At 41.0% G+C, this 14,037-nt stretch overlaps 3 protein-coding genes across 3 annotated transcripts; 2 read left to right on the top strand and 1 right to left on the bottom strand.

The window, feature by feature from the left end:
• Nucleotides 1–166: 166 nt before the first annotated feature.
• Nucleotides 167–8,376, bottom strand: mrs2 (magnesium transporter MRS2). The gene is made up of 12 exons (XM_086079226.1): nucleotides 7,019–8,376; nucleotides 6,703–6,767; nucleotides 6,527–6,563; nucleotides 5,808–5,920; nucleotides 2,686–2,847; nucleotides 2,485–2,615; nucleotides 2,178–2,294; nucleotides 1,690–1,759; nucleotides 1,535–1,617; nucleotides 1,338–1,455; nucleotides 945–1,058; nucleotides 167–837 (listed from the first exon to the last, which is right to left on the bottom strand). The coding sequence occupies exons 1-12, from the start codon at nucleotides 7,341–7,343 to the stop codon at nucleotides 778–780; spliced, it is 1,395 nt and encodes a 464-aa protein (XP_085935352.1). The 5' UTR covers nucleotides 7,344–8,376; the 3' UTR covers nucleotides 167–777.
• On the top strand, nucleotides 2,102–5,755 carry LOC147172074 (integrin beta-1-like). Its single transcript, XM_086079227.1, has 7 exons — nucleotides 2,102–3,194; nucleotides 3,296–3,553; nucleotides 4,144–4,348; nucleotides 4,476–4,605; nucleotides 4,691–4,997; nucleotides 5,082–5,360; nucleotides 5,432–5,755. Exons 2-7 carry the CDS (start codon nucleotides 3,297–3,299, stop codon nucleotides 5,610–5,612), a joined length of 1,359 nt encoding a protein of 452 aa, XP_085935353.1. The 5' UTR covers nucleotides 2,102–3,194; nucleotide 3,296; the 3' UTR covers nucleotides 5,613–5,755.
• On the top strand, nucleotides 8,029–13,790 carry LOC147172072 (lipid scramblase CLPTM1L-like). Its single transcript, XM_086079225.1, has 17 exons — nucleotides 8,029–8,395; nucleotides 8,463–8,554; nucleotides 8,815–8,992; nucleotides 9,559–9,680; nucleotides 9,745–9,823; nucleotides 9,928–10,045; nucleotides 10,144–10,238; nucleotides 10,337–10,421; nucleotides 10,490–10,590; nucleotides 10,661–10,714; nucleotides 10,794–10,844; nucleotides 10,916–10,998; nucleotides 12,280–12,314; nucleotides 12,395–12,450; nucleotides 12,529–12,573; nucleotides 12,671–12,804; nucleotides 12,905–13,790. Exons 1-17 carry the CDS (start codon nucleotides 8,195–8,197, stop codon nucleotides 12,969–12,971), a joined length of 1,596 nt encoding a protein of 531 aa, XP_085935351.1. The 5' UTR covers nucleotides 8,029–8,194; the 3' UTR covers nucleotides 12,972–13,790.
• Nucleotides 13,791–14,037: the final 247 nt, after the last annotated feature.

Genomic DNA, 14,037 nt, shown 5'->3' with positions numbered 1-14,037 from the left:
CCCCTAATTTTTGGCCAACATTTTATACCGCAAATGCAACAATGTAAAAGGAAGTTGTTACCAAAACATTACTTTCATACTTGAATATCTGCTGGCCTCTAGAGAAAAGATAAATGATCAAAATTAATTCAGATAACTAGAAAAAATAATAATCACACAGCTGAACCAATATTTACTGAAATTTAATTAAAATGTATTAGAAAAACAACCGTTCCTGTGAATGACAAGCAGGAAACAGAAGTTGCATTTTCTTTATATTCAGTTATTATTCATTATGACATCCATACTTTGAACACTTTTTAATAAAGGACTACGGACTATTTAATGATAGGTCAAAATGGAGGACTGCTTTTAAATAGCTATCTACATGACATAAACATCTACATGACCCAACAATAAAAAAGGTTGAGGATTAACTGGATATAAATTATCACAATGTGAACTCTATCGTAAATAATTACACACAAAAATATCTGTCATATTGTCATGAAATAAACAACCCAGATATGAGCCATATGATGAAAATATATTGCAGTATCAAGTACTTTAAGGCGAGGAAATGACACTTAACACACTTTAAACTGGCTTTTGCACCAAAGGACAAATAAATGTGGAGTATCTACACACTCACGTTGAAGACACGCCGTATGCACAAGGACAAAAGTTCAACAGGATCCTGATAGGGAACAAGCGATTTGTGTCTTCGGTGTAGAACACATGAGGTCAGTCTAATGTCCTTAAAAGTGCTCAAGCTTGTTAAATTCAAGGTTGGTAGCATCATCTCACTCCAGTCTTCATGTCTGATGCTTTCAGACTTCTCTTCCAAACTGGAGCAATCTGTCATAAAACAAAAAAGACAGTTGAAATCTTTTTTTAATTTTTTTATCAGGAGCTTGTAAGTATTTAAGCCATAAATATGGATGAAATGTGTGTATGAGTTTTACCGGTGGTAATAATGCAGGTTCTAGTTGTTGTCCTAGAAATGACAGCAGTCGTCTCCAAATCAGACCGCTGCCGAGGAACATGAATCCTGTAACCAGCCAAAAAACAAACGTGTCCTGGAAAACAGAAAAACGTGTTACTGAATGTCGTTTTGGTGGTTTTCGGGCAAGGTGCGGAACCTACAGCCCGTAGGCCATACACGGCTTGCTATGTACTTCTAAAATCAAATCTCACAAAATCTTACAGACCCCCAAAACACAACACAAATAGTCATACAAAAATCAACATTTGTTCAATCCTCATATTTTGTAAAAGAACCATTCGTCAGGAATTTAATAAAGGTTCTCGAAGGACTATAAAATATGGCCACAAATGAAGCCCAAAGACAATGTCACCTCTTCGAAAGACGACTCCAAATTCATTCCGAAGGCCACACCGATGAGACCAAATAAGGAGAGTGAGAAGGTCCCCATGGTCAGTTGCAGGTTCAAACGCATCATCACATTTCGATTGCTAGAACAGAGAGCAATCGCATTTCCACCTTATTCTGTCGCAGATCTTTCAAATTGCATTTATGGACAATAACGCGCACCTGTCCAGATTGATGAAGATGACACTCTCGGAGTCATCAATCAGACCTTTCAGCTCCCTGGCCTTGTTGCCAAGCTCCTCAGCCTGCATGGCACAACAACAAACAAAATGTTTTTGCGTACAAGTCACTCGCGCTTATAAATGTGCAAACATTACCTGCATGTAATAATTATCCAATAACAGTTCCATCTCCTCTGCATGGTCGATCCCCAAATGGCTCGCCTCTCTAGAAAAACAAACAGACTATCGTGTAAGAATAAGTTAGCTGTCCATAGAAGCAGAAAATCAAGTATGCAGTGTAACATTGGAATTTAGGACAAAATGGTGGCACAAATGCCAAGGTCACATATACAGTTAAAATAAAATCACCAGAAACGTGGACACATTTTCTGACACAAGAAAATTGCAAGCATATGAGAAGTTGATTTAGAAGTATTAATGCATTTGTTTTTTTGCTTTTCACAATTTTCCATATAGTGTGTGACATTTAACAAATTACTCAGATCTCACAATTTTGAGGAAAGGTTTAACTTTGGCACATTTAATACATTATTATAGGATTTATTTATTTTTGTGTGTGAAGAATTCTATGGAATGTACTGTTCTGTAGAACAATTGTACATGCACCAGAGCGTTTGACTTACAAAAGTGTCGGGTCTGTCCACTTGGTGAGACACAGCTCTTCGATGATTTCGTCCTCATCCAAAATCTTCAGTAGAGAATCCTTAAAAACTTTAATGTCCGTTTCCAACTCTGATAAACTGATGACGGGTTTCAAGCAACAAAATGATGTTCGTTAAATCAAGTGTAAACAGCAAACATCAAACTTGATAAATGTTTCATATAATCGATATAAATACTAAAATGTGGTTGCTGAATAATACTATTAAATCATCTTGATCAATTCTACATCTGTTAATTGCAACCTTTCAACTCTGGATATTTGGTTACCTTTTACTGTTCTGCAGCAGTATGTGCAGTTTACTTCTATCTGCAGACAGGATTTTCGGATCCACCAGAGATTCCAAAACATCCAAAATGACCGGCTCAACTTCGTTCAGCCGTGTTTGTAGATTGTTTACCTGCGGACGGGAGCGTGCTTGAGCATTATCTTGTCGCGTCGTTCCAACAGATACGCGCTTTCCACCTCACCCTGTGCTGCAGGATGGCCTCCAGTGCCCTGAACTCAAAAGGCAGGGAGTGCGTCTGTGAGGCCAGCTGCGGGGCGAGCTCCAGCACGAGCCAGCGCTCCAAACCCAGCCCGCGGAAATCCAACACCAAAAGGCGATGGGGAGTCACAATGGCTTTTAAGGACTGTGGAGAAACAAGAACATTGATTGAGATGTCGTTAGGACTAAAATCTAAACAACAAAAAAAAAGCCTGCTTTAAATGCTTTTCCTTGACAGAAAATACAAACACTATGTAGTCACTTATTAGTCAGATCTGATCAGTAAATATTTGCGGTGAGAGGTCAACTCAATAGAAGAGGCGGAAAAATCAAGAAAGCTGACCCATGCGATGAGTTACATCATCAGCTACGTATGTAGTTAGTGGGGGCGCCAAGCAGTCATTTAACATTTAGCTTATTGAAGTGTTGCTATCTGAAGAGGCAGACGTTCCGAAGCAGCCAAGAGACAAGAAAACGTATTCGGGAACTTGAGTAAGTTAAACAATGTCTATTTACAGTACAGTCATTACAAATAATACCAATATTCAATAAAGTGCCTCCATGGATGAGAACATTTTATTTTTTGTGTGCAGGATGGCTGTGAAGCCGGCTTGTCTTTTCCTGTTGTTGTTGCCGCTACTGTCGTCCAGCCAGGCTGAAAAACAAACATGTCTGAAGTCCGCGTCCACCTGCAGCGAGTGCGTCGTGTCGGGTCCGCAGTGTGTGTGGTGCACGGACCCCCGCTCGAAACGTCGCTGTGACACCTCGAGTGGGCTAAGGACGGCAGGCTGTGACACGCGTCACATGCATAACCCCCAAGGACGAGTTCATGTCAGCAGGAATGACAGCAGGTTGGGAAAACACTGTATTCCGGTTAACATTGTGTTAGTGGAATACGAGTCAAGCAGCAAAATCCAGCTGATTTGATCCATCTCAGGGGGCGGCCATTTTGCCACTTGCTGTCGATTGAAGATGACATCAATGTTGCTCAGGGCTCAGGCGACAACCAATCAGAGCTCACCTCTTTTCTGAATCTGCGCTACAAAATGGTCACCAACCAATGTTAATCAAAATGTCATGTTTAGACTAGTGAGGTCACATATAACATATTATTGTCAAGAAATATTTAAGGTTGACTTCCACTTTAAGTATTCAGGCAACTAAGGCTGCAGAATAAATCTAAACATGAGACTATATGGAAGATATCATAATATTGTATTTTAACTCATTCACTGCCATTGACGGCTATGGACGTCAAAAATCGATTTCGTGAATGAGTTAAATGTTTTTAATGGAACCTCTTGGCCCCTATCACAAATAACATAATTAATCTGAGGGTTAAATAGTCGTTGACGTTCGAAGCATATTTTTCTCTAAATCAATTGTATGCATCTGAATGTCTGCATTCTACTTCTTAACAGTTTCTGATGAACTTTTACAGCACTGGGCTCACGGCAGAGACCGTGTTCCCGCAGCCCCAGGAAGTGACCCTCTATTTACGGCCTGGTGTGAGCCTGTCCTTCCCTCTTTACATAACCATGGCAAGAGACCAGCCAATCACAACGCTGAATATGGACACCGGCCCCGTGCCAGCTGGGGTCAATATCACATTCAGCAACATAAGTCAGGGGGACATGCTGGTGGAGGTCAGGATAATTAAGACTTTGACGCAAAAAAAAACAAAAAACAATCTAATTGAAATTTGTTTTTTTTTTGTAGCTGTTGCTCTTCTGTCCAAAAACACTCACAATAATGACTATCCTTTATGCCCAGGTGAATGTTGAGGCTGCCCATTGCGGCACTAATGATGACCTAAATCGGACTAACAGAACAGGGCCTTGGTCTGTCCACATTACATCAAGAAGATTTTCACAAAGTGTCAAATTGGAGATAAACGTGGAGTGTGAGTAGGTGCAAAATGTAGGGGGGAAAAAAAGTAGCAGTAGTGCAGCAGTCAAGTTGATACACTTTTGACTGATTCCCTCCAGGCGAGTGCGACTGCAAGGGAAACCGTGAGGAAAACAGTCCCGCTTGCAACAGCAAGGGGGCGCTGGTGTGCGGCGCTTGCCAATGCTACCAGCCTTACCTTGGACAACATTGCCAGGTCGATCGAGGATCAATGTTTGCCAGAGATGACAAATTCTGCCGCGAGGGACCGAACGCTCCATTGTGCAGCGGCAGGGGATTTTGCTTCGAAGGTGACTGCATTTGCCGCAGTCGACAAAACCCAAATGAACGATACAGTGGGACGTTTTGCGAGTGTAGCAATTTTGATTGCCCGTATCACAACCACAGGTATCACCAAAATAAGCTATTACTTGCTTTCTTATTTTGTAGAAAGCTGTAAATGTGCCCAACAACATTTTCTTCCCTCCGCAGGATATGTGGGGGTCACGGCAGGTGCGAGTGCGGACAGTGCGTCTGTGACCACGACTGGACCAACGAGGACTGCAGCTGCTCCACCGACGCAACTTCCTGCATGGCATCAAACCAGCAAGTGTGTAACGGGAGAGGCATGTGTCAGTGCGGGAGCTGTCGTTGTGAGCCGCCGTACGCGGGCCCGACTTGTGAGAATTGCCCTACTTGTATGGGCCCTTGTCAGACTCACGCAGATTGTGTCGACTGCCGGGCTTTTGGAACAGGACCCAAAAAAGACACGTGAGAACTTTTACATTAAAATGATCACTGGGTGTGATTGATTCTGTCTGAGTGTGTCATCTGGTCATCAGGTGCGAGGCCGAGTGCAACTACCTCATTTTGACCAAGGTGGCGAGCAAGGTGGACATTCGCGCACCCTGTAGAATGATTAGCCGCGGAGACTCTTGCTACTTCTACTTCAGCGTCTCCCAATCCCCCGCAGGGACACACTGCACTGTGGCACAAGCAAAAGATTGTCCACAGTGGAAATGATGCCCAAGACTCAAGAATTCCCAGCATTCATTTGGGCTCTTTTTAACATTGTATTCGAGTTTTTTTGTTTTTAACAATTAATCGTGAGGTATGACTATATGTAGTTTTAGGCTGCAATACAAAAATAAATAAGGTGATTGCTGTGTTTTTGTTGTTATGTTATGAGGAGTCATTTTGTCAACATTTTTCACATACCTCCATTCGTAGGATGATGCAGTTGTTTCTGGTGGTGATGCTGCTGCTGTGCTGAAAGCGAAGGTCCCTTGCCTGAAGGCTTAGCTCCTGGCAAAGCTCGTTTTTCTTCTTCTCTATAAGTCGAGAAAAACAGCATAACAGTCAGTTCAAGTGTACCAACAATGGGATAGCTTTTATTTAAATGCTTACGGAACTTTGGACACTAACTGTAAAACAAACAAAACAAAACGAGCACAGCATATAAAACGCAAGCCAAGTGATAAAGCAGCTCAAATAATACTGTGTGTAATAAACTATACCTGTACGTACACGGCTCACAAGAAAAAAAAAACTACAATGATAATGATAAACCACAAAATGAGAGTCTACAATTTGTCTTTCATTTTTTCTTAGTTTCATACAACATACTAAATAATGCATGTAAGGTTAATTGAATATTCAAAATTGTGAATGTGTGAATCAATGGTTGTTTGAATAGAGACAAGATCAGCTGGTTGCCTCTCGACCAAAATACGCTGTGCTGCTAATGAGGTGCGATAGAAAATGGATGCATGGACGGATCATGAAAACCTAGCCTGACATTACAGGTTCAACGTAGAAAATGTGATCAAGCCAGTGAGCCAATTTTAAAAATGCTGTCTGATTGCACACATATCAACCGAAATAGATGAAAACAAAACAAAAACAGTTTTTTTCCCCCCCTTCCCTTTTATACTTACCGAATGATGTAACATTTCCCTCTTGGTCAAATCGCATCTGTGAAAATACAAGAAATTACTTTAGAACTGCAAATGGTGTAAAATCTGAAGACCACACAAGATCATTTACAGGGACGAGGTTATTCATTTCTAAAACCACTATATGTCTGTCCATCTATGAACAGAAAACAGCTTACCACAACAAAAAGTGGCGGCACAGTGGAAAGAGGAGCTTCGGTCATTCTGTGGCGGACAAAGGACACTGTTAAAAAAAAACACAGGCAACATTAATAAAACATTTGTGAAAGTACACATGAACTGCGTTAAGCACTTCTAAGAGAAGTTCATCTTTTCTAAAAATCCCAAAGCTGTCGACCTTTACGTCAACATATTGTGAACATCTTTCTGCTTCAAACGCTGCCTTTTAATGTTTCAACATTCATACGTCTCATGCACTGTTAAGTGTAAGTATCATGAGCAACGAGGCATACATATATGGTCAGCAGTCCTTACCAGGCCACGATGCTCCTCCTCTCAGCAGGTTCTTGTTTCTTGCCAAGCAAATTGGACCTCTTCTACTCGACTCAAGCGGCACATGACTACAAAGTGCCCCAGAAACACCTTCACCGTTGAACAGTGGTGCCACCGGCATTGCATACCTTGTGCAGTAGAGCATGCCACGATCAACCATGGAACCAGTAGTTTCTTTTGCTCCCATACAGGAGGCGATTGCACCAAAAGAGCCTAAAAGACGTTTTGACTGAATGTGTCCCCTGGACGGCAGATACATCTTTGAACAGCTCATACACCTACTCAGCAGCATTCTGTGTAGTTTCATCTCCAAAGCAGCCTTATAGCGAATACCATGCAAAACAACGGTGACTGAAAATTAGGTGTACGGCACTAGCCCCCCATAAAAAGACACATAATTGATGGTGGTGGTATCCTATCCAGTCTACACGAAATGAAAATAAAAGCTTCAGGCCAAACTGTTTTATAATAATGTTTTGATTTTTTGCTACCGTATTTCTGTCATCATTTTGTATCCCTCCTCACGTGACCGTCATTCGTTACTTTCGTGTTATGCTAGTTAGCATAGCAACTAATCAGTGACACTTTGCGCTACGAGCCAAGTTGCCGATTTCAAATCTTACTGACAATGGCGTCAAACACAAGAAACACAACAGAGCTTCACGTCGCTCGCTATAAAATAAGCTAAACTAACAAATACACACGACACGATGTCGGAGTGCTAATAAAGTTCTCGTAGTAGCCGGCTGGTGAAAACTTAGGATACAGGATGTGCCCTACCCATCATGCATCGCGAGGACACCAAAGATCTTCAGAGTGGATAGATCGTTCTAAAAAAATATTTAGGTCTTTGGAAGAAAAAACATAAACAACTATAAATTAGGATAAACATTGATATTTATGTTTTCAATTTAAATATTAATTTATTTGTATTCCTTACGTGTATTATGACGTAATATAAATGTCCTTCGAAACCTTCTTTGTGGGTCGTGTTGTCGTGAGTGCGCGTTGAAGCGCAAAGGCTGCTCTCGCGCAGCATCATCCATCATCAGCATCCCGAGAAGGAGGATGCTGCGGCGTGACCGCAGTCGACCTTAATCCGCCTCTTTCCAATCCAAATTCATTTTCTCTCACTTCTTTTGTTCGTTTTGATGAATCATGTTCCCATCGTGCTACTCCAAGCCTGCGAACGGCGGCGAGAAGAGGAGCGCTATGGCCAAGCTCCTCCTGGGGGTGTTTATGGTGTACATGGCTCACACCGCATGGCTGCTGTACGGATTTCTCAACACCAAGTCCTGCGATGAGGGACTAAGGGAGAACTGCATCACCTCCTACCTGTCGGCCAGACCCAGACTGCAGGTACCCCCCCCTTCCCCAAGGCCCCCAGACAACTGAGAATTAATAACTTGTATGTTGTCTTTTCCAGTTGAGTGTGTACACCTGCCTTGTTCCAGACAACAGTCAGCTCAACCTGGCTCTGAGAATTGATCCATTTGACCCGCACTCTGCATTTGAGAGGTGGGTTAACACACACTTTGTATTCGTATGCACAACAATGCGTTCTATTCTAAACCTCTGCAGTACAAACACATTTTTCTAGGATAAAGTTAAAAACATGTAATTCTGCAGTAGATTCAAATAGACTGCACTTGTTAGTGAAAGAATGCACAGTTTGTTGCAAAATGGCATTTATTTAATCTGGCCTCCTGAACTAAATATCTTCACGGTCTATTTTTACTAACACCTGCCTGTTGTGTTGCGTTTGTGGTTGTGTGCAGGCAGGTGAACGTTCCCCTGCCGGAAGAGACTCGAGCCAACGGCAGCTTGTATGCGGTAGTGTACGTCCACAAAGCCAGCGTTTCCCCTTTGGAGGACAGCCGAGAGGTGCACCATGCAGCTTTGCTTACCACCCGTATCAGCCCTGCAAACACTGAAGGGCACAGAGACACGCAGAAGGTACACTCGTTTTCGTTTGTACACTTTAGAATACTTTCAGTTGGGAATTTTCCTTTTAAAGTGGTTAAAAAAACTAAATTAAGATTATTATTATGGCATACATACACAGTATAAGACAATAATGGTGCCTTGAGAGACGAGTGACCTGATTTGAGTTGATCAAGATATGAGCCATTACTCCGACTTTTTGTTGTTGTTGCTTTGACTTGTGAGCATAAACTCAACTCATTTGAGCAAATAGTAAAGAGCTCATCAAAAAGAGGCTTTGAGCTGTTAAATACCACTCCCAGTTCAAGTTATCTTTCAAAACAAATAGACAACAAAGAGAATTACACTTTGTGTACCGCAAACAACCACACCTTAGGAAAGCCTTGCTAGCTTAATGCTAACATATAATGGAAAACACCGTTGACATGCTAAATATTAACATTGACCGTCAACGCTCCAATATCCTAGGCCAAAAGTAAACAGACCAGCGGCCGTTTAATCTTAAGTGCCATCTCTACCATCAACACTAGCAAAATAATAATAATAATAATAATAAATGATGTTTGTGACTTTATTAGAGCTCCAAAATAAAGCATCCTGTATCCCACTGGAGACCCCGCCTGTCGGTCACGATGATGTCAGAGGACTTCACCTTCACCAAGGGAGGACTCCCCAGCGATATGCGGCGCTACGTTCGAATGTAAGTCACATGATCAAATGTCGTGCACTCATCCTCTACTTATTCAACTTCAACCTTCTGTCAGCTCACAGGAGGGAAGACGGATCCTCTACCTTCCTCTGCTGCTGATTGACGAGCTCAGCTTCCGAATCCGAGATCTCATGGTAAAGCAACCTCACACTATTCACGTCTCACAAAAAAATTTTGGGGGGATATTTGTCTTTCCGGGAACATTTCAGGACGTTGCACTCTATGCGTCCTTCCACAGCAGATCAACAGAAGCACCACCCACCTGCCCCTCACGGTGTCCTACCAGGGCATTTATTTGAGGAGATTCCGATTTTGGGTGCATCTCCAGGATGTGGTGTATTCCCTGCGGCAGTTTGGTGAACATGAGTGGAAGAAATTTGCTGCTCATATTACAAAAAAAATGTGCTCAGCCTCACTCCTGGAGATTTAAAGTAACTTCTCTTTGTTCACGCAGGCTTCTCCGAGGAGTACATCGATGAGATTAAAGGGACCCTGGTGGGCTCTAATCTGTACCTGTTAGTGCTGACCGCCCTCATCACAGCTCTGCAAGTAAGACCGTGTCCACTGAGATCATATGAAGATGTTTGTACAATGAGGTTTAAATTCAAAGACCATTAGCCAAGGTGCTTGTTGTCTAACTTCCGCAGCTTATCTGTGAATTTCTGGCTCTTAAAAATGACGTCACCTCCTGGAGGAAAAAGAAGAGCACGGCAGGAATGTCCAGGAAATCCGGTAGGAGGCTACAAGGAAACGATGAAGCGAGGTTGCAGAGCACTACATTTTGTGCATTTTCAAACCAGTTTTGTGGCGAAGTCTCGGCACGTTGCTGATTTTCCTGCACCTGCTGGAGGAGACCAGCCTGCTGGTGCTACTTCCTGTCGGGCTGGCGGCATGTGTGGAGGTACTGTTAATTACGTCAGAAATACATAACAACACAAAGCAGGAGAGGAGAATTGGTGCTTTCTCATCAGGTGTGGAAGGTGTTTAAAGTGTTTCGGATCAACTTGCGATGGAGGCGACCCCGTGTGAGTACGGAATCAAACGCATTCGCGTTAGCGTCTGTGCTAAGTGACGTGACGATCGATATTTGGTCTCTCCGTAAAGGGGAGCAAGCTGGATGAAGAAGAGCGGAGGACGGTGGGGTTTGACACGCAGGTGCTTCTACTGCTCAATGTCATGAGTTCGTAGTCTTCGTTTCCATTTCAACGTTTGGCGTTTCTTTCCAGGCGTCCACATACTTGTCCTACTTGATCTATCCTCTGTGCATCAGTGGAGCTATTTTCTCACTGGCCTATTTACGGCAAAAAAGGTGAGTGGCTCACTTTCGTCTTCCCTTCTTCTCTGCATTGTCTGTATTTGGAGCACAGTCTTGCCAGTGCTGTATTATATTGAACTTGTAAAAGCCACATCCGATACACTGGCGTACAAAGGAGGGGGGGGGGGGGGGCGGAGTGGGGGGCCCCGGGCATCAACCCGAGGGGCGTCCTCCATAGCTTTAATTAAACTGGTCAACAGCAAATTTGAATCAAAGTTGGCTTTATGTTTCGCTAAGTGTATTTTTGTGCAATGATTAAAAAAAAGTCTTTTTTTTTCAAAAGCAGCATGTTTTTAAGAATTTTTATTTTTTTATTTTAAGTGTCCCTAAATTTCTTTTTTGCGACGATTAAAAAAATAATTTTTTTTCAAGCGCATCAGAAATTTTCTTTTTTTCTTTTAAAGTTTGACTATAAAAGCTTGCACAACACGGATTTTACCACGCATTGTTAAAATATTACATTTAATTAAAACTTACTACAAATATTAAATTAATGATATTATAATTATTATTTTTGAAAATCTGATGTGCTAGAGCAGTGGTGTCCAAACTCGGTCCTCGAGGGCCGCAGTCCTGCAGGTTGTGGATGTTTCCCTTCTACAACACACATGAAGCTCATCAGCAAGATCTGCATAGGCCTGATAATGATCCTGTGCATTGGAAACAGGTGCGTTGGAGCAGGGAAACATCCAAAACCTGCCCTCGAAGACAGAATTTGGACACCACTGCTAGAGAAATAAAATAAAAATGGGTTCGGAATAAACACAAAAAAATAATTTAGAAAGGTTTAGTTGCATTTCTGATTAAAAATAAATAGTAAAAATGTGTTAATTGATACATATTAAGTAACAATAAAATAAAGAATGAGCATGAGTTCATATTTTATAAAAAATAAACTATTGTACTACATATTACTTTTTCATTCTTGTTTTCTGATTAATTTATCTAATGAAATAATTGGTTGATTGAATAACTAATAACTATAATTTTACATGTATGTTAAATGTTTTCATTAATTTTATTGAGTAGTTGGTTAAATGCAACTATAATTGATAATTATCATGAATTATTAAACAATTTATATTTCAACATTTTTAACATGTACTGTATTTATTCATTTCATTAAATAATTGCTATAAACTAAATGCATTTATAAGCAATTATATTCATTATAATATAAATACAAAATGAGAAGCAAAATGTTCTTACTTTTAAAAATAAAAAGTGTTTGTGTTACGGTGTGAATTAACCCATACATGAATTCTGTTTTAACAGTTACTTCTCTTGGATGCTCAACAGCCTGGTAACTGGTGAGGTCATATTAACACTACTTGAATATTATTACAAGGAACACCTGACAACTGATTACTAAACGTGTCTTACCTGACAGGAGTGTATGCATTTGGCTTCCTGTCTATGGCTCCTCAGCTATTTATCAACCACAAGGTGAGTTCTGTCAACTTTTCACAGTGGCATCCCAAACATCTCAATCCTGATGCGATGTCATCCGTCTTTTCCCATCAGCTGAGATCTGTGAACCACCTGCAGGGGGCAGTGTTGATGTACAGAGTGAGTGGAATCGTCCCTGAAGTTGACCATTTTTACGTTTCATCACATTGCTTTTCACCTGATTGTTTATATTTCTCTCTCTCTCTCTCTGTACCAGGGAGTGAACACGCTGATTTCAGACCTGTGCTCCTGCGCTGCCGTGTTCTCCTCATCTGAGGCCTTCTTGTCCTCTCACCAACTCTCCTGCTTCAGAGACGAGCTCTTCTTTCTCATCTACCTCTACCAGAGAAGGTAGCACACGCTACCGTCTTTTACGTTTACAATAGGACTCGGGTAACCACGAAGTCGTGTTGGGCTGCGGACTTCTTATTGTCGTGTCCTTCTCCATCAGGCGTTTTGCCCCAAAGGCCAGAAGAGCCGAGTGTGGATCTCACAGCAAGAAATTAAAGACTCAATGAGCATCTCACGCAAGTGAGATGGTGGACTCTTCTTATCCTTTAATCATCCAACAGCCACAGCATCATAACAGTCACACCCATAATGTTTATTTGCTTTGTTACGCTCTATATGCAGCTCGTCGAGTCATTTAATACTTATCCTGGTTATGCTGCAGCTTAACTCATTCACTGCCATTGACGGCTATAGACGTCTAAAATTAATTTGAACTATTTCTATTAGTTTCACATTTTTTTCCACTTTTGTTAATAAGAGTATGAAAACCTAGATTTTTTTTTTACTGTACATTTAGAACAGATATAAAATTCATGATTAATCTTGAGTTAACTAGTGAAGTCATGTGATTAATTACAATTAAAAAAAATAATAATTGCCTGAAGCCCCTAATAAAAATAAAATAAAAGATTCAGACGATTTTTTTTTTAATTGTATATCCGTTTTAAATGTACAATAAAAAAAAATCTAGGTTGTCACACTCAAAAAAAAAAGTGAAACTAATAGAAATAGTTCAACTGAATTTTTGACGTCTATAGCCGTCAATGGCAGTGAATGAGTTAATGGGGTGCCGACCCTGCTAATTGACACTTAATAACTCAATTCTTACACTCTACCACCCTCTACTATAGCTCATAATGTTGATTTGTTGCACGTTTTGCATTGCAAATGTAAATAGGCTGACTGCTGAATATGAAATGAAACACGCTTGGAACTGATTTTTGAATTTGAAAAAAGGAACTATGCATGTGTATGCTGTTTCTAATTCACTCCAGCTTGACTGTACGAGTTTGCATTTGATGAATAAACAATATCGTTTATCCTTATGATCAGGTTGTGCATTGAATTACAATGAACAGATAACGCGCATTGATTGATATTTCATGACAAAATAATAATAATAATAATAATAATAATAATTTTGTTCTTGTCTGCACAGACAATATAATTCAGTCATTGCTCTCACTGAGAGGGTGTCATCATGCATCGCAAAAAAGTTGGCACTCGACTAGAGAAAAGAAAGCAAACAACTTGTCAAGCTGTGCGCGCTTTTAAAAAGGCTTTGTTGCACAA

This window comes from Leptonotus elevatus, chromosome 6 (assembly GCF_054856555.1).
Source record: "Leptonotus elevatus isolate MCC_2025b chromosome 6, RoL_Lele_1.0, whole genome shotgun sequence".
Classification (NCBI taxonomy): Eukaryota; Metazoa; Chordata; class Actinopteri; order Syngnathiformes; family Syngnathidae; genus Leptonotus; species Leptonotus elevatus.
The sequence above is the reverse complement of the archived record's forward strand: the minus strand, read 5'-3'. Positions and strand labels throughout refer to the sequence as shown.

Excerpts from the sequence above, each read along its gene's own strand:
- mrs2 (XM_086079226.1), bottom strand. The coding sequence starts at position 7,343 with ATGAAACTACACAGAATGCTGCTGAGTAGGTGTATGAGCTGTTCAAAG. Across the intron at positions 6,564-6,702 it reads TGCCGCCACTTTTTGTTGTG|ATGCGATTTGACCAAGAGGG; the intron begins GTAAGCTGTTTT and ends GTATTTTCACAG. Across the intron at positions 1,059-1,337 it reads TGGAGTCGTCTTTCGAAGAG|GACACGTTTGTTTTTTGGCT; the intron begins GTGACATTGTCT and ends TCTGTTTTCCAG.
- LOC147172072 (XM_086079225.1), top strand. The coding sequence starts at position 8,195 with ATGTTCCCATCGTGCTACTCCAAGCCTGCGAACGGCGGCGAGAAGAGG. Across the intron at positions 8,555-8,814 it reads CCGCACTCTGCATTTGAGAG|GCAGGTGAACGTTCCCCTGC; the intron begins GTGGGTTAACAC and ends GGTTGTGTGCAG. Across the intron at positions 9,681-9,744 it reads ATGCGGCGCTACGTTCGAAT|CTCACAGGAGGGAAGACGGA; the intron begins GTAAGTCACATG and ends ACCTTCTGTCAG.
- LOC147172074 (XM_086079227.1), top strand. The coding sequence starts at position 3,297 with ATGGCTGTGAAGCCGGCTTGTCTTTTCCTGTTGTTGTTGCCGCTACTG. Across the intron at positions 4,349-4,475 it reads AGGGGGACATGCTGGTGGAG|GTGAATGTTGAGGCTGCCCA; the intron begins GTCAGGATAATT and ends CTTTATGCCCAG. Across the intron at positions 5,361-5,431 it reads ACAGGACCCAAAAAAGACAC|GTGCGAGGCCGAGTGCAACT; the intron begins GTGAGAACTTTT and ends TCTGGTCATCAG.